The sequence below is a fragment of the Myiozetetes cayanensis genome, unplaced genomic scaffold (genome assembly GCF_022539395.1).
Source record: "Myiozetetes cayanensis isolate MyiCay16 unplaced genomic scaffold, myiCay2020 scf20-37, whole genome shotgun sequence".
NCBI lineage: Eukaryota > Metazoa > Chordata > Aves > Passeriformes > Tyrannidae > Myiozetetes > Myiozetetes cayanensis.
In genome coordinates, this window is record NW_026087412.1 from 15844082 (window position 1) to 15867004 (window position 22923).

The following is a 22923-nucleotide window of genomic DNA, read 5'->3' on the forward strand; positions in this document are numbered from 1 at the left end:
CAGTTCCACAACTCATAGAAATACTCATGGATGCTCTTTTCCTCAACAGCAGCCATAACCTCTCTCTTGGGTTCATTAGGCTTTTCTTGCCCTCCGGGAACATCAGCCACAGATCTTACGTGTTCTCTTGTGGGGCAAAGCATTTCCTTGCAGCCCCCCGTGGGTTGTGCCCCTGGGGTTGACTCCCACTCCTAAACTGAACTCAGAACAGTTCAGCTCTGAGGACTGCAGGAATCTCCCAGGATTCCTGAGGGGGAGGGTCTCCTCGGGACAGTGTCCTTCCCTAATGAGCAATAACAGAGTCATTAACAGATTTTTGAGATTGCAGAAGCAGAAACCACAGGAGGAGCAACTGACTGGCTGAGGAAATCGGATTAATGTGTTCGACAGGGCCCTGGGGGTGGGGGTAGGGGCAAGCCAGGGCTTTCCAAGGAAGAGTGGGAGCACCTCCCTTTCCAGACCAGCTGCCTGCCTTGTGCTCAGCCCTCTGACAGTGTTGGAGCTGCCTCCAGCTAGGACTGGCCTCCTGGGGAGCACTTCTAGCCCACATTTAGGAGGGAGATGTGCTGCTCCTTGGGCTGGCGGGAGCAGATGTTCCCTGCAGCCCATTCCCTGGGTCAGAGCAACCCCCAACTGGTGCTGTCCCAAGAGCTGTTTGCAAAGAGGAGAGTCCAGGGCTGCCCAAAGGAAGTGGAAGGGCAGGCACTTGTCCTGTAAACCAGCACAGACAAGCTCCAGGCAGAAGCCTTTGGCCTGACTTGTGTCTCCTGACCTTTGCCATGCTCTGTCTCCCGTGCAGCCAGAACCTTCCTGCAGGGGCTGGATCCTGTTTCCTTGTACACACCACAAGGGTACGGGCTCATGGCATCACACACTCACTCCTGCCCTGCCTTCCCACTGCTTTTCTGAGGCACAGGATGTTTTTAAGGGTTTAATGTTTAATCTGCACCCTACTGACGAGGAGAATGGCAGAGGTTACAGGAGCCTGTGAGATGGCTGCCCAAGGTCCTTTTCCTTCCCAGGCTCCATGGGGCTCCAGCCTGGGCAGTTTTCAGAAGCACAGGGATGTGAAATCCAGGGATGTGAATCCATGTGAAAAGCCACTTGCCAGGGCTGGTGCAAGGCACATGATGAACATCCCGCTCCAGGCAGGAGAGCTGCGCTGGGAGCACAGGGAAGAGAGAGAATGGGAAAGTTCTGCATTTCTGGGCAGGGTTCTGCAGAACCTCCCTGCCCCGGGCACACCAACACTTTGGGGCCAGCTCTGTCCCTCCTCAAATGTGGGATCAGGGGCTCCCTTCTCCCAGGACTGCAGAACTGGGGATTATCCAACGGGTCCCATGTGATGCCCAGAGGCAGCCACTGCCCCCTGAGCAACAGCTCTGCCCTGGCCCCAAACAACCCTGGTGTTCTCCGGAGGAACTGATCCCCAGCCCATCCTCCCTGCTACTGGTCCCTCACCATCATCAAAACCACCAGAGAGGATCTGTCCTGAAAACCCCTGGGGGCCAAAAATCTCTGTCACAATCCCAAATGTTCCCTGCTGCCCTTCCCGCAGGCTGTGCCGCTCCCGGGGAGATCCAAGAGCATCGGGCTGCCACCCCCACCCGCAGCTCCCGGCAGGATGCAGAGATCTCCATCTCTGCCAGGGCTGCTCCAGCACACGGGAGCTTCCCCAGAGGGGTGGAAATGGGGAGGGAGGGCTGGGCCGTGGGGATAAGAAGTACCCAGGGAACAAGAACTCGCTCGGGTGAGCAGGCGCCTCAGCAGACGTTCCTAACACACATGTCCAGGCATCCTGAAATAACGCGTTGTTCCAGACCTCACTGCCCGTGTGATCCTGACTGTGTCAGCTGATGGGAAAAAATCCCTGGATGGAAGAAACAGCGTGTCCCTCGGAGAGGCCCGGGGCTGTGCGGGCCACCCCTCTCCTCGGGGCTCAGCCAGCCCGGAGCCAGCGGAGCGAGAGGGACGGGGGAGGACAGAGCGTTTTGTCTCCTGGGGGGGGTGGAGGAGCTGCCAAACTGAGGTGTTTGGCTGGATGGAGGCTCCCTGTCCTGATCTTAGATGTTGAAGGGGGGTGTCCCCCTTTCCCAGCACATGCCAGGACTGCCCAGCCCCTTTCTCATTCCAGGGACAGGAGGGTAAGGAGGGAGAGTCCTGTGCCAGACCAGCCTGTGGGGACATCGTGGGGGCTGCACACATCCCAGCTGCCCCCGGTTTCCATCAGGGGCTAAAGGTTTCCCCCTCTCTCAAAAGGAAACACAAAGCTGGATTTATTCCCCCTGCAAAGCCACTGCTGGAAAACATGGTGCCTCACTGTCACTCATATTGTCTCCTGGGCTTTGTGGCTCTCCTCACCTCTGGCTTGCTGAGCTATGCCTATATTTTCTGAACTAGTAAATAAAATACTTTAAATCAGCTTCTTTTAATCTGTTCCACATTTAATGCTGCCCTTTAATTTCTGTGCTATACTTGAGGGATATGGTAGAAAGAGGAACTGATTGTTTTTGTATGTTCCCCACATCTTTCCACTGAGTCTCCTCTCCCTCTTCCCCTTTTGTGAGCCAACATCCCCGTGTGATCTTTTGTCATCTGCAAACGCTCTTGCCCTTTTCACCTGCAGCCACTGAACTTTGCTGTCTTAGCTGTGCCTTCTCCAAAAGCTGCTGGTTAATGCAGTGATGGCTCTGCCCCCAACAAGGAACCCAGACTGAAGTTCCCTCTGTAGTGGGTGATGGCTTCAGAGCCCACAGTCAGCAGTGGCCAAAGGCCCCTGGGCTGTCCCAGCCATGGTGTGGCAGCAGGCCCAGGGCAGTGCCCACCCCTGTGCTGGCACTGCTGGGGCACCTCCAGCCCTGGGGGCAGTTCTGGGCCCCTCGACAAAAGAGACACTGAGGGGCTGGAGCGTGTGCAGGGAAGGGAACGGAGCTGGGAAGGGGCTGGAGCAGCAGGAGCAGCTGAGGGAGCTGGGGGGCTCAGCCTGGAGAAAAGGAGGCTCAGGGGGGACCTTCTGGCTCTGCAACTCCCTGACAGGAGGGGGGAGTCGGGGGGGGGGTGTCGGGCTCTGCTCCCAGGGAACAAGGGACAGGAGGAGAGGGAACGGCCTCAGGCTGTGCTAGGGGAGGTTTAGATGGATATTGGGAAAATTTCTTCAAGGAAAGGGCAGTCAGGCATTGGAAGAGGCTGCCCAGGGCAATGGTGGAGTCCCCATCCCTGGAAGTGTTCAAAAAACAAGTAGACTTGGGGCACCTGGGCACATGGGTTAGTGATGCCCTTGGCAGTGGTGGGTAATGGTTGGACTCAATGACGTTTTGTCTTTTCCAGCCTAAATAATTCCATGATGGACGGGCAGCCTAAAACACACTAAAAACCAGAGGACTGGGCTTTGGAAACCCTGGGGTCATGGTGCAGATCTGCTGCTTCAGTGGTATTGAGGTGAGCAGGTCAGTGGCACACAGGAATTTCTCCTCCCAAATATCACCTTCCTTCAGCACGTCTCCTGCCAGCAGAGGTGGGCACGGGCTGGGGGGCACCTGTAGTGCAAATATAAAAGCACAAGTAGGAACCCATGGGTAACCAGCTGCTCCTTGCTCTACTGAAAACCTGCACTGCAGCCTTTGGAGGTCTCTGAATTTCCCTATGGTCGGTTCTCTTTGCTAGGACAGGTCTAAGGCCATCTTTGAGCAGGCACGATGGAGAACACCTCTAGAAGAGGTGCTGGATGCCATGCCCAGCACAGCCAAGGATGGATGTGGGTAGAGGAAATCCCAACCCACCTTTGGCACCCTGGAGAAGGATGAAACAGCCCCAGGATGCCCCAGACCGTGGTCCCAGCCGGACCTGCCTCCTCCTTCCCTGGGTGCAGCAGCCGGAGACACTCAGAGCTCAGTCCCCCTCCCAACATGCACAGAGCTGCCCCAGCCACCCTGGCTGGCAGATCCCAGCCTTGGGGCTTGCCCTGATGGGGAAATCTGGTGCTTTTTCTTCTCTCTCCTGCCAAGGTAGCTCTAAAACACCATCTCCAGGGGCTGGAACGTCCCTGGCTGAGGCACCAGCGCTTTCTGTCCGGATTTAGAGGAGAAGGCAGACTTGAAGCAGGGGCAGGGCGGGCCCCAAGAGCTCAGCCCAGCACCCCCCACCTCAGGATGGGAATTTTGCACTGTGGTGTTGCGTGAGAGTTTCCTCCAGACCAAGAGGAACAGAAACTCCCTCCGGCTGCCACAGCCTTTCCTGCACCGCTGTGCTCTTGCTCATTCCCAAGGAGTCGCTCATTCCAGAGGAGCTGCCCATGCTTTTGGAAGCAGGAGCTGGCTTCTGCAGCCACCAGTGGGTACCACGTGGATGCCCACCCCGGCACAGGGCTCTGGGAGGCTCAGATAAGCAGATGTCACCCCGTCCCCATGATCAGCCAACTGTCCTCTCGCCACTGGTGCGATGTTTCACTGGGTGTTGGAGGAGAGGAACTGCCTGCGAGGGAGAGGCCAAACCCAGCAAACAGAAAAATTGCTCTTAAAATAAGAAAGGCCTCGTGCCTTGCCCAGCAGCAGCTCCAGGGCCAGCCAGGGCTTGGCAGGCGGCTCCCATTCCTCAGCAAACTGAGCAAGGAAATAACAGCCCGAGAGGGAAATAAGCAAAGCAAAGGAACACGTTCCTTCTGCCTTTTAGTTTGTCTTTGCTCAGAGTGATAACAGGGTGCTGGTTAATTTGGCTCACCCACAGCATTTTGGGTTGGGTGCTCCTGGGCAGCAGGAGCACAGCCAGGAAGGGGCAGTGCCAGGTGCCACATCCTTTGCCCAACAGCAGGGCAGGGAGGTGAGGCCATGGGATGTCCTGCCCCACTCTGAGTAACAGGGGCTGCGGGGGCCAGAGCGTGGTGTCCATGGTCCCCTCAGCCAGGCAGAGCAGGCTTGGGGCACTGCCAGCACCCACACCCAGAAACCATCTGCAGAAAAACCAGTCACTCCAGCTCATGCACAGAACACTTGTTGGGGATGATGTGACCCTTTTTTGGCAAATTTCCTCACCCAGTCAAAAATACCCTTCTCTAAAGGTATTAGTCAAGCCCAGCAGAGAATGCCTGCAGGAGGGGTGTGGGAGGTGGGGGGGAGGAGATCTGGGGGCTCCCAACCGGCTGCCACCGAGCTGCCACCAGCACCACCAGCAGCTCGGTGCCATTTCGAAGCCTGGAGGGGTCCGTGGGCACGGGAAGCCTGGAGGCACGGCAGGCACGGCACGGCAGGGCAGGGCGCCAGGGCTGTTGCTCCACCAGAGTGCAGGAGCCAAGGCTGGAGGAGCCAAAAGCAGCTGTGCAGGAACACCTGGAAGTGCCAGCGGGGTTGGATTTAGTTTGCTAATTGGTAGTGGGGCACTCCGATGCGAGCTGAGCCAGGCGGGGGAGCGGAAGGGAGGGCAGAGGGGGCTCCTGCCCTGGCACAGCCAGAGCAGAAGGGCAGCGATTCCCCAGCTCGGCAGCTCTGTAGGACACGCCGTGTTCTGCCCAGGCTTCTCCTCCCTCCCCGCCTGCCCGGCCCAGGCACGGGGGAGGAGCGGGGTGGGGGCAGAGCCGGGGTGGGGGCACTGCCCCAGCACGGTGGCAAAGGGCACGTTCAGGGTAGCCCCAGCACACGGTTCCAAAGCAACTCCCGCCCAGGCAGCAGAAAACTTCTGCCCTCACCTCTCCTGGGGCAAATTGACCTGGGTTTTCTCCCCAAAACTGAGTGTGATACCCAAAATCATCCTTGGCACCCTGTGGCTGCCAATTCTCAGAATGTGCCAGCAGCTCCACTCCCTAGAAGAGGTGGCCCCACAGCCAGAGTGTGGCACCCTGGGCCTGGCCTTGCCCTGCCACGTCCTGTCCCCAGCACGCTCCTCTCCCCCAGTGCCTGTGTCCCCAGCCCAGCAGGAGAACATCCATGGGCAGGTGAGTCCCAGTGGCATCCCAGGCTGGCTCCTGGCTCTCCCTGTGGGATGGTGTCTGCTGGGACTACAGGAAGGTAATAAACACAGCCATAATTTGTGCCAGTAAAAGAATTAAAAAAAAAGACTGTAAAACTTAATTGCACCCCCATAAAGAAATAAGGCAGACCATTCGTAAGGTCATCAAGGTCATAAGCCATAAACCTTCTCTGCTTTCCTAGAATGAATTATGGTAGAATTCTGGTAAGTCAATGATCTTCTAGGCACCTTGTGGTCCAGGAGTGTATGAATTATAGGAAAACTATCACTGTTGTAGAGATAACAACCCAGCTCTAGTTGTGAAAATAAACATATGTTAAATGTATATGTATATGATGTAATGAATATGCATGAAATAGCTGGAATAAATGTTAGTCTAAGGCTGTATCAGGCACATAGAGGTTTTTGGAGCCAAGACTCCACTCTGTGTCCAGCATGCTGCTTGCCTTTTCCACATAATAAACTCTTATAAAACCTATCATAAATCGAGACTTTGTTTCTCACACACCCCACCCTGTTCCCTGAGCCTCTGTCAGGAAAACCCGTCCTTGGGAGCCTCCAGCGCTGGACTGACCTGCACTTTGAGCTTGCCCCTCTCTGGGTGTCTCTGCAGGGAGCACCGGGAGCGCAGCCCACACGTGGCTCTCAGCAGCTGAGCGTCCTTCCCGTGCTGCAAACCCCTCTCTCCAAGCCTCCTCTCCAAAACTGCCTCTCCAGGACACCTCAGCTGCTCCCGGCCCCCATTTGCAGAGCAGCTCCCCAAAAACCAGGCGTGGGGTGGGGAGTCTTGAGTGTCTGTCTCCAGGAGCTCCAAGATGCAGCCCAGGCACAGGCTCCGTGCTGGGAAAACCACGGCAGCTCCTCCCAGCAATGCAAACCCTGCAATGGGGACTGGAAAGCTGTGGCAGCGGTGCAGGTACAGCCAGTGCTTTATAAAGAGGTTTGCTGAGGGGTCAGGAGCAGCAGGGACAGCCCACAGAGAGCCCACCCCAGAAATTCCTGCTGTTTCCATGGGTGAAGGTGACACCCGCCGGTGGTGCCACATTGGAGAGACTCTCCCAGCCAGGCAGCAGGAGCAGCACGACTTCCACCTGTAACTATGGTAACCCAGAGCAAATAAATGCTATTTTCAAACCCTGGGAAGAGCCTCCTCATGGGAAGCCCTGGCTGATCCCTGCTGCCAGTTGAGTGCTGGGGTCTGACATGGATGCCCTATGGAGGGAAGGATGAAGACCATCCATGCACAGCTTGTGGTCCTGGAGAGTCTCCTAACAGGGCATGTCAGGAACAGGATGGTGGAAAAAAAACAGCTTTTCTCCACACCACCCCAGGAGCTGAGGAAACTGTTGGGAAAACGATGATTTCCCAGCTGCATTCACCCACAAGTGTGGTGCAGGAAAGGGGAAGATCAGAGGTTTGTACAGGGCAGGAAAGTCCTGGACAGAGAGATGAGAAAAGGATTAGATGAGGCTCAGTGAGAATAGAATAGAATAGAATAGAATAGAATAGAATAGAATAGAATAGAATAGAATAGAATAGAATAGAATAGAATAGAATAGAATAGAATAGAATAGAATAGAATAGAATAGAATAGGAGGCTCCCAACTGCCTCATCAGGAAGTCCAGCACCAACACAGGAATGTCCCAAGTAAGGAGGAAACAGCTCAGGGTGGGCATCAGTTAATTAAGATCCAAGTAGGGTAAGAGGAACCTCATTTATAAATGGCCCATGGTCCCATCTCCTGGGGGACTCAGGAGTGGGGAGGAGCAGGGGGAGGGGGGATGGGCCCCCAGCCCCGTGACTTGGCCCTGTGATTTCGGTGAGACACCACAGGAGCCACTGAATGAGGAAATGCTCTGCAGGGCTTGCTCCAGGGCTGCCTAGCATTTGCTGCTGAGGCCAGACCCGCTTTTCCCATCCCCAATCCCAGCACCGGCTCAGCTCTGCTGATCCCATCAGACCCCCTGGCTGGGAGCCCACCCAGCCTTGTCCTGAGCCCAGATGCACTTTTGACACATTAACAGCAAATGCCCTGGTAAGGCCCAGGGGGCTGGAGCATCCCCTGCCAAAGCCCCCATGTCCTGCAGGAACATCCCTTCCTGCCAGCACCTCCGTGCCCAGACCTGCTGCAGGGCAGGGTGCTCCCAGCTGGCTTCCCTTCCACGCTGCTCCATGGCACGGGCAAAGCCACCAGCAGTGCTGTGGCATTTAGAAACAGATCTCCTGGCAAACAGCTGCTCCAGCTTGCCAAAAAGCAGCTGGGGCAGGGCAGGGCAGCAGCCCTGGGGCCCTGGAGGAGCAGCCAGTAGCTGGCTCCTGCTTGCTGAAAGCAGCCAGCAGAAGCTGGAGCCCTCTGGAAGGGCGCTCTGTCAGGTTTGGTCCATACACAGGGAGGTGCACGGCCCAGGGCGGGGGGAAAGGCATCTGCCACGAGGCCCCCAAAAGGTGGTGGCATGCAGAGTCCGCACCTGCTGGCTCACCACCTCACCCCTCTACTCCCTCCTGGGGGTGGGAACGACAACCTAAAACCCCCTTTGGCTGGGCTTGGAGCGGGGCTGTGCACACAGGGGAGGGTTCATCCCGCTCGAAGTGAGAAGGCAGAGCTGGAGGTGACGAACTCCCGCCCACCCCGTGTCAGTGCCAGCCTGGCGAGCCGGGCTGAGGGGTGAGCGCCAGTTGCTGTGGGAACGGGAATTCGGCTTGTTCTGTTTCCGGGCTCTGGCTCTTTGCTTTTGACGTTTCATTCCCCTCCCGGTTTGCGTTTTGTTCCCTCCTTCCGTTGCCCTTTCCCTGAGGAAGAAACATCCCTGCACCTCTGTGAGGCAGAACCAGCAGCGGTGGGAGAGTCTCGGTGCCCCTGCCTGGGGGTGGCAGGGGGACGGTGGCACCCGGGGAGGGCTGGGTGGGTGCAGCTCCCGTGGGGGCAGAACAGACCCCGATGTGAGTGAGAGACCCCGGCCGAGTAGTGCCAGCACTCCAGGGGATGCAGCTGCAGCAGTAGGGCTGGTGGTGCTGGGAATACAACAGTGGAAATGCTGTGGTGGGAATGCCATGGTGCTTTTGAACTGCAGTAGTGCGGAAAGGCCTTAATAGCATTAAATTATTCTTGGCTACCTGCTGCAGCTCCCCAGCACGACAGGGAGCCAGGCGAGGTCACACGTGCTGTCACCAGCATCCAAATGGTCCTTCCCCTCCTCTGGCCCACGTGGGATTTGTGCATCCTTAGGTCCACTCTCTCCACCCATGACAGCCACACCTGGACCACCGGTGTGGCTCCACGGGTATCCCGGGAGGATGCTCAGCACAGGGTCCCTCTGTGTGCCTGGTCAGTCCAAGGTGATGTGGGGCAAGTGGAGGAGGACTGGGCAGCCCCAGGTGAATGGAAGATGATGGATTCTCCTGTTCCCAGCATCCAGACCTTCCCTGTGTTGACACCAGGATGTGTAGCATGAACAGTGCTGACCCCACCATGGCCTCTGTGGCTCTGCCCAAACAGGGGGGCTGAATGAATACAGGGCACAGGGAAAATGCAAGATGTAACACTTTGAAAGGAAGCTTTGTCAAAAGCATAAAAAGTCTCCCTTCTGTGAATCAGCAATTTCCAGTGAAACCCAAACAGTCCATGGGACCTTCAGTGCCAGAGAGCTGAGACCCAGAGACAGCGAGCGAGTCCAAAACCAAGAGCAGGGGAGGAGGAGAAGGAAGAGGAAGGACAAGAGGGTTTGGCTCAAGCTGCTCAACCACAACACAGGAGCGAGGAGTCTCCCAGCATCCCCCAGCTCCGGTCCCAGCCTCAGGTTCCCAGCGCTCAGGCCCCGGAGACGCCGCGTCCCCAGAGCGTCACCGCTGGCACAACTCGTGAGCTCACGGCTACAGGGAGGCTCTTTGTTCCTCGGGATGGGCTCTCACCGGCGGATGGAGCGGTGGAGACAGCCCAGATGATCTGTGGGAAGCTGCCAGGGGGTGAGGGGTAGCGGGGCCAGGGCTCCAGCTGGCACAGGGTACAGGAGGAGGAGATGGCAGTGCTGAGGTTTGGGGGGTCACAGAGCTGCTCCGTCGAGGAGGAGACAGCACAGCTGTGGTGTGGGGGTCATGGAGCTGCTCCTTCAGGCAGCCAGCACTGCCCTCTGGGACCCAGGAGCGGCATAGGGAGACTTCAGGGGCAGTGGGTGCAGGCACAGGAGGAAGAGCATCCTCTGGGTGCCCAGCATGACAGTGCCCATCGGGCACGGATCAGTCCCGAGGGGCGGGTGTCTGGGCTCATCTCTGCCAGACAGGATGCTCGTGCCATGCTCTGCCTGGGCTCTGCGCCCGCAGGGACCCCTCACTGCAGCCACAGTGTCAGGAGAGGTGCCCATTGCAGGTCAGGGCTGGTGACAAAGTGACTGGACAGCCCAGGAGAGCACCAGGAGAGCACAGACCGCAGTGAGAGGGTGGGATGAGGCACCACCGGCTCCTGCTCCCCTCACCAGCCCAAATTTGGGGAACAAACTGCCAGTGCTGCCAGTGCCCGAGGGGTGAGATATCCACCCAGTGACCAATTGCTCGGGACCCCTGGGGCAGGGATTGTCCCCACCCTAGTGAAAGGTTCCATGGGGCTGCTGGAAAAGGCTTCGGCAGTGACAGCCCCTGCCACAGAGCGGGGACAGCGGTGACAGACAACCAGTCCCAGGGTGCAGCTGCAGGAAAAGCAACCAGGGGGTGGTGGCGATGGTGGTGGCAGCGATGGCAGTGGTGCATTGATGGTGATGGGGCATTGATGGAGGTGGTGACAGGGGCAGTGGTGACAGGGGTAGTGGTTGTGTGCTCCACACATGGGACCCACAGCCCCTGCACCCACCTCTGCCAGGGTCTTGGATGGGGTCCCCCTCTGTGGCTCTGACCCCCGGCAGTGCCCCCAGCCCTCTCCTCCTCCCTGTGCCTTCTGCCAGTCCCTGCCATGGGCCACGTGCTGGATGTCCCCATGAAGGCCTTGTCTGGCACAAACCCGTGTCCCCCTCGGGGCCAGCATGTCCTGGTGCCAGTGCCCAGTGCGTGTCACTCATCTCTGCCCGCTGCAGCACCAGGGCCCTTCGTGCTCAAGCAGCAGCTGGGAATTTGCCAAAATAAATCCTGCCCTCACCTTTCCTGTGAGTTCTGGCAAGGCTGAGGTGTCCAGGAAAGTGGCAACACTGGGAAAAGGCAGGTGGCCCTCAAGTAAGGGGATGCTGCTGGTACTGGACCCCAGGAGGAGGTGGAGTGCAGGGGCTGGACACCCCAAGCCAGCAAGGCCCCACAGGCACAGCAGTGTCCCCCGTGGGGAGCCCATGGCGGGTCAGCACAGCTTAGGGGACAGACCCGAGTGGGGACGGGGTGCAGGCAGGACACAGAGCGTGTGGCTCGTGGCACACACCGTGGGGGACGTGGCACGGGACAGGGCACATGGGACATGCCATGAGGGACATAGCACTGGGGTTATGGCACACGGGACACAGGACCTGGCACATGAGACAGGGAACACGGGACATGGGATGCACCGTGGCACATGAGCACTGGGACACGGCAGATGGACACAGGGACACAGGGCAGGGGCCGAGTCCCGGGGTCAGGGGATGGTGCCGCAGGGGCAGGACACGGGGACACGGCACCAGGGCACGATACCGGGACACGACATAGGGACATGACACCGGGACACAACACCGGGATCTGACACCGGGACAGGACACCGGGACGTGGCACCGGCGCCCCCGGCCCGGGGCGGAGCCCCCGCCTCGTGGGCGGAGTCTCACGAGGCCACGCCTCCTTATGCTAATGAGCGCTGAATCACGCTCAGGGGGCCGCGGCCGCCGGTCAGGACGGGCCCACCCGGGCGACTCAGAGGGGGGGGACGAGAGCAGGGGAGCAGAGCAGGACGGTCAGCGCGACCAAAAGCCCGCCTCGCAGCCCGGCAACGCGCAGGGAGGCGCGGGTCCCGCCGGTGCTCTGTGACAGCCTCGCCGTGGGCGCGGGGCCGCGGGGCGCGGGGGGAGCGAGGAGGGCGGGCAGGTCCCCCCCCCGCGCGCGCGTTTGTTGCGCGCCGAGGGCGGGGCGGGCGGGGGCGGTGGGGCGGTCACGTGACGGGCGGGCCGCCGCCATTTTGTCCTGCGGAGGCCGTATTTAGGGCGCAGCGCCCGCGCCGCCGCCACTGCCGGGACGGAGCTCCGCGCCCGGCCCCGCCGCTGCCCCTGCCCCACCCGCCTCCGCCCGGCTCCCTCCTGCCCTGCCCCCTCCTGCCCTGCCCGCCCGCTCCCGCCGCGCCTCCGCCATTTTGTGGCCGAGCGCTGCCCGCCGAGGACCGGCGCCGCGGCGGAGTCCCCCGCCTGTCCCTCGCCCTCTCGCGCTCCCGCTCCAGCGGCGCCTCGGCCCGCCCCGGCCCGCGCAGCCATGTCCTCCGGCGCCAGCCCCGAGTACGCCTCCTTCTTCGCCGTGATGGGCGCCTCGGCCGCCATGGTCTTCAGCGGTGAGCACCGGCGGCACCGGGGGCTGTCGCGGAGGGAGGTGGAGGGGGGTGCTCCCTGCTTGTCTCCCAATGCCCGGCGGGGCGCGGCCCGCGAGGTGGGGGCTCCTGCGGGCCCGGCGGCTCCCCCGCCCCTCCCCCCCCTCCATCCGGGCTCCGGCGGCGGCAGAGGGTCCACCGGTGACGTCATCGCCGGCGGAGCCCCAGGCCACGTGACTGCGGCGGCGCCGCCCGCCCCGGGCACCGGGGCCGGGAGTCCCACCGGGCACGGCCCCTCTTCCACGGCCCCCCGGCCCGACCCGCTGCACTCGGGCCCGGCCGGCCTTTGAGCCCTTCCCCGCACAGCGCAGGGCCGGTTTCTCAGCAGGTGGAACCTGAACGTGCAGGCGGTCGCGGCCCGTGACGCCGTCCCGAGGGGCTCCCGAGCCGCCCGCGGGGGCGATGCCCGAGCGGCGGGGCCGGCCCCGCTCCCTGCCCTCCCTCTGCGGCTCCGGGCGGCGAGCTCAGTGCGGTGTAAACTGGGTCATCCTGCGGCAGTGCTGGCGTGGGACCGGCAGCGCTGGGCTCCACAGACACACCGTCCCGCAGGGCTTCCCCTTCCTCAGGGCCTGGCTGAACCCCCTGTACGAGGTGACTGCTGGTCCCTGGGGGTGCAGACCTGCTGTTACATCCCGTGCATTTGCGATGTAGCTGGGGAAGGCTCCAGCTGTTCTTCTCCCAAATGCAAGTGTTACAGTAATTGGGAGTAAAAGAACTAGGAATCAGTCTAGTTTTCTCTTCTGAAGTCTGAGGCAGGAGCACATTGACTGGCCTTCATCTGCCGCCTCACTCGGTTCCCAGTTGGGCAGTCAAAACCCTTCAGTATTGAATTGGCATAGCTGATGTGCTTGGGGTCTCACTGTGTCAATACAGCCTCTGAGATGGTGGCTGGGTGTGCAGGACAGGTCTGTGGAAGCTGCTCTTGGTTGATTAGTGTGGTAAACTAAACTGTTCAGACAGCCAAGTAATGGAGTAAAATGGGTGTTTGAAAGGAAGCTGTCTGGCCATGCTGGTGTGGGCACTGTGGACTGCTTTCACACCAGCCACATTCAGGGGTTTAGTTTTTGATAAAAGCCTGGCTGGCTGTGTTTAGTCTTGCTCTCTCTGTGCCTGGTGGTGGGATGCAGATGTCCATGCTAAGAGCAGTTGGTGGCTTGCCACCTTGGAATTCACACATTGTACTCGCACTTGACAGGTAAGGATTTCCTGAGAACTCAATGGTTGGAATGCCATAGGAGCCAGTGTTGGGACTGCTAACCTACCTGCCTCTTACCTAATGAAGATAATGGAGGAAGAATCTAAGACCTAGTTTCTTTTGGGAAAAAAGCAGTCAGCAATTGACTGCCTTTTGTAAAATAGTCCTAAATGCTGAGCTTTCTTTCCAAGGAAGGAGTCACTGGACTCCTCTTGCAGAGCTGAACTCAGAAGCAAGAGAACATGGCTGTGAGTCTTCAGACAGCGGGCGGGTGCCACGGGAGTGCCTCATCAGAGCGACAGGGAGGGATGCAGGCTTGAGTCAGCGCTCTGACAGCAATTCACGGTGGTGCTGGCGTGCCTGAACCAGCAGACCAGCCTTTCCTAGAAGCTGCATGGTGACAGCATGGTGCTGTGGGACTGCAGGGGGGAAGTTTGAGTAGGGCAATGCACAGTCAGTTCTTAAGCTGGGCTGATGGAGGCTTGGTATCTGTCCTGTCACCCCTGGTATGTGACTGGGCCTTGGTGCAGAATCTGGGTCAGGTGGCCCTGGACTCGATGAGCTTGGGGGTCTTTCTTTCCCAGCCTCAGTGATGCTGTAATACCAGCAGGTCTGAGCCATGGACCTGCTCTTGCCAGGGCCTCTGATGGGTTCAACAGGTTATAGATACTGTGAAGAGAAATTGTGTCTTAGGTGTGGAGTTTCAGTGAAGCAGCTTGGATTTTTAAGGCAGTGTGGTAGAGGTGTCAATATAGGATAAACTAAAATTTGCAGTGTCATGTAGCTTTTGTAAGGGGGATGTGGCATGGTCTGATGCTAACTGTATATTGTTTAAAAACACACCCTGATTTAGAAGAAAGGACTAAGGTCTGGACAAGCAGTGTAAAACTCTCTAAAATTGTCCTGGATCAGTGTTATTTAGTGCAGTGATCATGTCTGACTCATGGTGTATCTAAAGATCACATTCTTGTGGAGCTTGTAGTTCTGAGACCTGTTTGTAGTAAACACGTTCAGGTTCTGCACTGTCCAGGCTGGTTTGATGTGAAAACAAGTGACTTTGTGCAGTCCTGTGTGACCTGTGATCGGTACCTGCTGATGGTAAATAGATAGCAGAACTTGTTCTGGTCAGCCAGAGACAAGAGCAGGCTGCTGTGACCTTGGCCATCTTCAAGCCTGTTTGGTTATTTGCAGATTACAACTTGTTTTCACTGCTGCAGTTCCTTATTTCCCATGTGTAAAATGTGGTGGCTCAGGGTCAGGTGCTGTTGAGTGGTTAAATTATTGTGGCTTTTCCATGTGACTTGAGCTGCCAGAATGGACAAGTGTGGTGTTGGGCCCAGCTGGCTGGTTCTGAGTGTGCTGGTGACCCATGTAAAGCCTGCTGTCCCAGCTGTGCCCACTGTACCCCTCATGGTGTGGGGAACTGGCCTTACACCTGCACTCCAGTGCTTTCAGTACCTGCTGCACTGCCAAGCAGGTGAAAGATCCCTCACCAAGAGAACTCCAGCCAGCAGTGTTAAATTAGTCCTGTGTCTCCTCGTTGCTGCTGCAGAGCTAATGAAATAGTATTTTTCTTTTAAACTAGGGCTGCAGATATTATAGCAGTTAGTTGGCTCTTAAGGGACCTCCATGGTGGAGTTGCTGGCTCAGAACATGTCGCTTGATGCAGCTGACAGCCCTGCACAGTGATTCTGGGAGGCATCGTGACTAAAAACAACTTGCAGCCTTGAAGGCAAATGGCACCTGTGCTTCCCAAAATACTGTCTGAGAGGTGGGGAGGAGGAACAGGAGAGCTGCTTCTCAGGGAGGAGCTGTGGCCCTCATCCTGAGAGAAGCTTGCAGGTAAAATGGAGTGGCAGAGCCGAGTGCAGCTCTTGGCAGGCTCTGCATGAGGCCTGGTGGTGTGGGCAGGTGTGGGAGCTCCCAGACTGTCTGCACACAGATTAGCTTAAGCCTTCGTCCTCCCAGCGGGTGAAGCAGTGCACTGCTGAGACCTGTGTGCTGTGACACAAGTGAGGCAGGCAGTGTTTCTGCAGCTCGAGATTGAGGGAAAGCATCTCGACAAGGGCAGCGTTTCTTCTAAGTAAATTCCAGTCTTGGGAACATCTGCAAATGAGATGGAGCATCGGTATAACCCATTGGCTCTGCAGAATGTGGCCTGAGCAGTTATGCTGCGGATTGTACTGTGGCTTCCTGATGGATCCTGTCTGGCCCTGGAGTCACTGCAGAGCCTGCAGGCGCTTCTCCTCTGGTGGGAACATTGGGAGCAACATTGGACGTGGATGCCAGCTGCCTCAGGACACTGCAAAAAATTCCTTCTTTTCCTTCTGAAAACTGGCCTCTTCCATGTCTCCAGGAGCCTGACTGGTCACATGCAGAGCTGCAAGCTGAGCAGTGTCCCAGGCTGTGGGGGGCTGCTTCAAGTAGTGGTTTACAACAGTGTAGGCTTTTCACCAGGGAGGCAGAACTGGCTGAACTTGCTTCTTCCAGGCTGAATCCTGTGGGCACAAGGCTTCAGGTCAGGCTGGTCTGGCACAGCAGTGTCTGCTGGATGCAGACTTTCCCACACTGCAGGGATGGGGCTGTGGGTGCTGCGAGCTGCCCTTGGACCTGCTTGGTGGAGAGGGGTCCTGCTAAGTGGTGTAACAAACTACTCTGCCAGTCAGTACCTGGAGGACACTGGTCACACAGGCTGTGAAATGGCTCATCTTTTAGGTTGCAGGAGGGAGCTTGTATGATAAAGATAAAATAACGAGAGGTTACATGGACTTTTCTGCTTGCGAAAGGGCACGCCTTTGCTCCATGGTGTAAGTGCCAGCCTTCCCATACTTAAAAATCAGAGGGCTCTGTGTGCTGTCAGACAATCCAGAGTGCCAATTGCAGCTGTTCCAGCTCTTGGACAGTTGACTAGCAACTCCTCTTTGCCTTGGATTGCTGTTACTGCAACAACTTCTCGAGCTGGTGGACTTCTGAGTTCTCAGATTTACTGACCCAAGAGTAAAAGGCCTGCCAGCCTTGCAGGGTTTTTGATAGTGTTGTAGGCTGACAGTGCCAGGCTTGGTGGAAATCTACACACCCTTTCATTACATTAGGGAAGAGCAAAAAGCCATCCCTAATCCTGTAACAGGTGACTCACTGAAGGCCTTCAGAGTCTGCAGCTTCCCTGTTTACCCCTTGGGTTTGCACTGGGGAACTTCAGCCAGTGGGATGGGAATTTGCATAGGCTCCAGGAACAGTTCCCCTGGCTGTCTGTGGAGATGCACCTGGGCAGAGCAACAGGGTTTTTCCAAGGCAGCCGTGGAGTATCTGTTACTGTAACCTGAGGTGGAGCTGTGTCAAATGGGTGGATGGGGAGGGGCCAGGGAAAACCTGTGGGAAGCAGCCTGTTCCCTTGGAAGTGCCCAGGTTTCTGGCATGGCAAAGCAGGGACTAAGCTTGACCTGGATGTCACCTCTTACAGTTCTTCAGCCATTTGTGAGCAGCCTGCCCAGGGATGGACAGGGGTGGTGAATTGGTGCCTGTCTGCTCCCAGGGAAGCTGCAGAGGGCAGCCCATTTGATAGTGATGGGTTGTAAAAGGCTCCAGATGTAAGTGCTCATCCCAAGTGGCCTTTCAGGCTTGCTATGGTGGTAACCTGTGGCATCCTAATTGGAAATCTTGACTTGTGTCACTAGCTCACTTCCTAATGCAGGGGAATTCTGTATGTGAGTGCTCTGGAAATGTGTCACACGTGCAGTGTGGAAACCTGCTTCTCCATGGTGGGATGAGGGAGGAGTTCCAGGCTCTGGATGGACCAAATGCTGCTGGAGTGTGTGTGGCTGGATCTGAGCCTCTCCGAATGTATCAGCTGGTGAAACTGGATCAGTGCTGCTGGACCTCCCTGACTGGAAGGCTCCCTGTAGCCTCTCCCTGTACCCAGGAGGTGTCACTGTTCTCACCATGTGACCTGACTGAGCTGTCCCTGCAGCTGCAGAAGGCTGGTCCTGATGCTGGGACTGGCACTTGCTGTGAAGAGCAGGCTGCTCAAGTGCTGAGTGTCAGAGGCAGAGCTCAACTGAAAGTCCTGGCAGTGGCATGACTGGTCTCCAGTCTTTGACAGTAAAGTCTACATGGCAAGGGACTTTGTAGTTCACACTTGATCCTGGAGCTGCACAGCCTCACTCCCTCTGCTGCCACTTTGGACTAACAAAGCAACAGCAATGGTGGAGGTGCCAGGTGGCATCTCCCCAGCTCTGAGGGAGGATGCTTTGCCCACAGGAACAGTTCTAGATCAGCTCTGGCTTATGAGTTCAAGGAATAACTCAGAAGTATTTCAAAATGGAGTTAACCTCTGAAACATGCTTATTGGGAGTAAGTCTGGAATGGTGTGTAAAGCAATTTCTCTGGATTGTAACACCGTTGAACTTCTGAATGGCACAGTTTCTGGTTAGAGGCCAGCATGGATTCCACTGAACTAAGGTAGGCAGAGTGTTTCTCTACCTGCCAGGTTAATGTTTTGACAGCTCTATGACTACTCTAGTTCTTTAAAGGTAGTGTTGGAGCTTGAGGGGGTGTGTGTGTGTGTGTTCAAGGTTAGGAGCTGGATAATCTGACACAAACATGGAGTCTTGAAGTCTATCAGTGGTACAACTCTTGTCTGATTTCTGCTATCTGCCACAGAGATCTCCTCAAACCCCATTCACAGATTTGGAAAACCTGTCCTTCCAATGCATTAGGAATATTTAAATGTAGCATATGAAGCACGTGTGCTTCAGATGTTCAGAGCTGCCACGAGGTACCAGTGAAGGTGTGCAGGAATGTTGTCCTGAGGGGCTGTGTCCTGGTGGAAGCAGGTATTGACTGGGATACTGTCAAAGGTGCAAGGAGAACTTGTCAGGCTGGTGAAGGGTGATTAAAGATGCCTTATAAGGTGCTGGAGGTGCCTGTTGGTCAGGGTGTTGATAAAGGCTTCCTTGGGAGCAGATGTGGCAACCTCTGAAGCTCTGTGTGGCACCTGTGACTGTCCACCAGTGGGAGTGTTAGTAGAGCTTCAGTGACATTTAAAACTGTCTTGTGAAAACTGGTACCTGTAGGCTTTCTCTGTAACTGTGTCTAGACCAAGTTCAAGGCATAAGGTCTTGCCTGTTCTGGGGGTTTTAACTGGGAACTGCCAAACTCGTGCTGCTCTGCCCCTCCACAGAGGCTTGAGCAGGCTGACTTTCTGTAAATGGGGTTACAAAATCGCCTTCTGTAATCCAGCACTGCATTAATTGCAACACCTCCGAGTAGCTTCAGGCTTGGAGGAAGTAATAACTTTAAATGGTGAGCTTCCCTCATGAGTCTCTGCATTGCTGGAGAGGGTTGTAAAAGATTGCAGACAGAAGTGACTTCTGCTAAATGCTATAGCCAGGGTAGATAATGGAACTGGGATTCAGGCTTACTTCTAGCCCTTGAAATGCTTTATCCAACAAAAAGGGTTCTTAACTCAAGACAGTGATTTCTTTCTAGACTCTTTAAGGACTAGACCCTTAAACAGGGCCATCACTGAAATGGCTGGTTAAGCCCATGTGATAGTTTTCAGGCTCAGCTTACATTTCCAGGTAAAACCTGCTCCTGGCTCAGGCTTCCTAAGCTGAGTTCTAGTTCTGAATTGCCCTGAACAGCCCTTGACATCACTCAGTGCCAGTCATCGTTCAAGAGCTTTGCTAGTACAGAACAAATTGGTAGCTGATAATGAGGCTTTTCCTTCAGGTTTCTGTAACTAAAATTGAAGTTCCTTCTGAGGATGAACCTTGTGTTACCTGTATGGATGGTCTGGAGTTTTAGTGCCAAGCGGGGAGGATGACGTCTCAAAGACAAGCTTTATGGGAAGGCTGAGCAAGCATCAGGAAAGCACACATATCCAAGCCCTTCCAAATACTTCCCAGCAGCTCTCTGGGACAAGGTGTACCGTATCACTGGGTGCTGGTGTAAGGCACCTACAGATCTATGTGGAACAAGCAGGTCTTCCTTGGAGAAACCTTAGTCCTTACGTGGCCAGAGCAAACCCAGCTAGTGAGTCTCAACATTACCAAGACTTTAAATCCCCATCATTTAAATGCTCTCTAGTAGCCTTTTAGAGCTGGCAAGAGCATTATCTTGCTAGATAGGACTGCTGCTGCAGGGACTTGCTCCTGGCTGGCAGCTGCCATCTCAGGGGGATGGTGAGTGCAGCCTCAAGCTCTGGAGTTCCCAGAGTACTCCACAGTGGGGCTGGAAGGGAAGGGGTCTTTTCAAGTGCTGCAGAATTAAAGAATGAGGTATTCATGGAAGCTTTTGTGAGACTAATACAAAGCTTTCAAGGTAGAAGATAGTTTTTTGGGGAAGTGCTTTGGACTCTTCCAGCAGGTCTCAGGTGCAGGTGATAACCTGTGCTCTGCTTTGGATCCTGTGTGGGTCTCTGCATGCTCAGGTGTTGACACAAGTGACGAGCAAACCTTAGGGGTAAGGTGGGTGTGATCCTCTATACTTTGTGGTTCCAGTGGTTGGATTAATGAATGTTTGAACCTGAATCCTTTACAGGTGAGGTTCTGGCAGAGGGTACCTTTCTCCAAGGATTGGCATGCAGCAGTAATGGTTGAGTTTGTTGGTGTCTCAGTGTGTCTGATGAAGCTACAATGGCACATTTAACCCCAGGGACAAATAGGCTACATGGGAGAAGAGACCCCATGAAGGTGACCCGTGCTCTGAACTCAGCTCAGGTGGCTCAGGGGTCAGTGACTGTAAAGCCCAGCTCTCAGCTGTGTTCTGCTGGGGTAGAGAGCTGTGCTTTGTTGAGCCTTGCAGTGTGGACCCTGGGAGGGCACAGTGAGTTCCACTTTGGACCTTGGGTTTGATCCCTAAGCAGGAATGGATGGCTGCTGGGGGTGTGCCCTGCTGTGGAGCTGGCCTGGACAGGGTGTTCTCTGATCAGTAGTGTTTGAACAGCACCTTCTTAGTGATCTGGCTTTGGTCTGGGACTCTGGATAGGTCACTTCCTCATCCCTTAGGCAAGTATTCCTGACTGTCAAGTGACCCCAGTAATTTTGCACAATCCTTCCTTGTGCTGCCTCAGCTGTTCTCACACTGCAGCCTGGTGAAGGAAGTGATATTTGGGGATGTGCCTAATGCATTTTTTTTTCTCTTCCAGCCTTGGGAGCTGCATATGGAACAGCAAAGAGTGGCACAGGCATTGCAGCCATGTCTGTCATGAGGCCTGAGTTGATCATGAAGTCCATCATCCCCGTGGTCATGGCGGGGATTATAGCGATCTATGGCCTCGTAGTGGCAGTGCTCATTGCCAACGCCCTCTCACCCACCATCACGCTATTCAAGTAAGTTGCTGCATGTGGCACTTCTGTTTCAGATTGTCCTGTCCCTGCTCTGATGCCCTGAGTGTGGGTGGGGTTGGCCGAAGGCCCCTGGAAGGGCTGTGGGTGCTCAGTGCCCCATGGCTGGGCTCAGGAGCACGGCTGGATTGCAGCTGTGCTGCCCCAGCCCCCGCGGCGCTCCTGGCCTGGCTGGCACAGTCGATCGGGCTCCCGCTGCTGCAGCTCATGCTGTGGGCTGTGGCTTGAGAGAAGCTGTGTGCAGGGGTAGGAGGCAAAGCTTGTGTCATTGTGCCAGACTCTAGACCTGGAATGCACAGGTCTTTCCAAGGCTAAGTTCTACTGTTGCCTGGGAGATACAAGTGAATAATTAATATTGCTTCTGCTTTATGTGATGGTAAATCAATCCCTGAGCCATACACTGGGCCTCTACAGCAGGTACAGTCTGAAACTCAATCTGCTCTTGGCTTTAGAGAATAGCTGGAACTGGCTTGGTTGAGACCTCTCAGAATAAAACAGTGCTGCTGAGGTGTGACAGGTATCTGTGTCACTGTACAAGCTGCACACGAGGAGCAGTGTGCTTGGCCTAACAAGCTGTGGTCTAAAACAGCAGGTGCAAGTGCTCCTTTGCAATTACTAGGTGGGCAGATCTTGAGGGGGACTGCTCCTCAGGTATCCTGCCTGGAAAACCAGTCTTGCCCAGCTCCTGCAGAACAAGACACTTGATGTGCTGTGACTGTATATAAGGTTGCTAAGGGTTGCAGATGAGCAGCTACTAACAGGCTGCAGGGCACTGGGGGACAGGCACTGCTCTAAGTGCTCTCTGACAGCTGGCTGGAGTGGCCACAGACAGGCTGGGTGGTCATGTGAGCGCCAGGCCTAGAAGCTTAGCTTGGACTGTGAGTCCTACCTGAAGAGCAGGTGAAGATCCTTCACTGCTGCCCATTTCTTACGTATCAGAGCTGGGAGTGTCAGGAAGCATCTGCTTTGAGATACACTGGACATGTCTAAAGAGTCAGGCTGGGTGTCCTGTTCCTTGCCACTGAAACTGTGCCCATCTCTGTCCCACAGGAGCTTCCTTCAGCTGGGTGCTGGCCTGAGCGTGGGCCTGAGCGGCCTGGCTGCTGGCTTTGCCATCGGCATCGTGGGTGATGCGGGTGTCCGGGGGACAGCACAGCAGCCCAGGTTATTTGTGGGCATGATCCTCATTTTGATCTTCGCTGAAGTCTTGGGTCTCTACGGCCTCATCGTTGCCCTTATCCTCTCCACGAAGTAAATGTTGCGGTATGATGTAAAGAGATGTAACAAATCCATGTTTAACAAAACAAACAAACAAACAAACAAAAAAGCTCCAGAATGAAAATGGTCTCTCCAATGTGTACAGTTGTCCCAATTTGGTAGTTGATCTCTTGTAAATGCGCAATGTATGTTAGTGACTCGTCTGTCCTGTGTGTACTTCAATATTAACTTGGATGGACTGCTCCAAGCCTGCTGCATGGCTTGGGGTGGCCCGTGTGCAATTTTCCACCCATTGCTGTTAGTATTTTATGTATAAATATGAACTAGAAATGTAATTTTTTCTCTTCACTGGATGTTTATTTATAAAAGACTTGACATGTTCATACATCTATGGAGCAAGGATTTTCAATTTCCCATGCTATATATATTAATCTTATATATAGGTAGATTACACTGTGGGGTCAGTTGTAAGTGCAGAGAATTCCTTGGATGTAACTTTGATTCTAAAGATTGCTGTAGTGTCCTGGTATTGGAGTATGAGAATTTCGTGTTTTATTACAGCAATTGTCCGAAACACTCCTGTGTTTCAGTAGTAACCGCGTATGCTCCGGCATCAGAGTCGTGCACCCAGTGTTGGGTTACAAACTTCTACCATGTTTCCAAATAAAACTTCCTCACTACATTGCTGTAA

At 55.7% G+C, this 22923-nt stretch overlaps 1 protein-coding gene across 1 annotated transcript; it reads left to right on the top strand.

Moving 5' to 3' along the window:
* Positions 1-12048: 12048 nt before the first annotated feature.
* ATP6V0C (ATPase H+ transporting V0 subunit c) lies at positions 12049-22923 on the top strand. The gene is made up of 3 exons (XM_050317765.1): positions 12049-12437; positions 20816-20999; positions 22065-22923. Exons 1-3 carry the CDS (start codon positions 12362-12364, stop codon positions 22267-22269), a joined length of 465 nt encoding a protein of 154 aa, XP_050173722.1. The 5' UTR covers positions 12049-12361; the 3' UTR covers positions 22270-22923.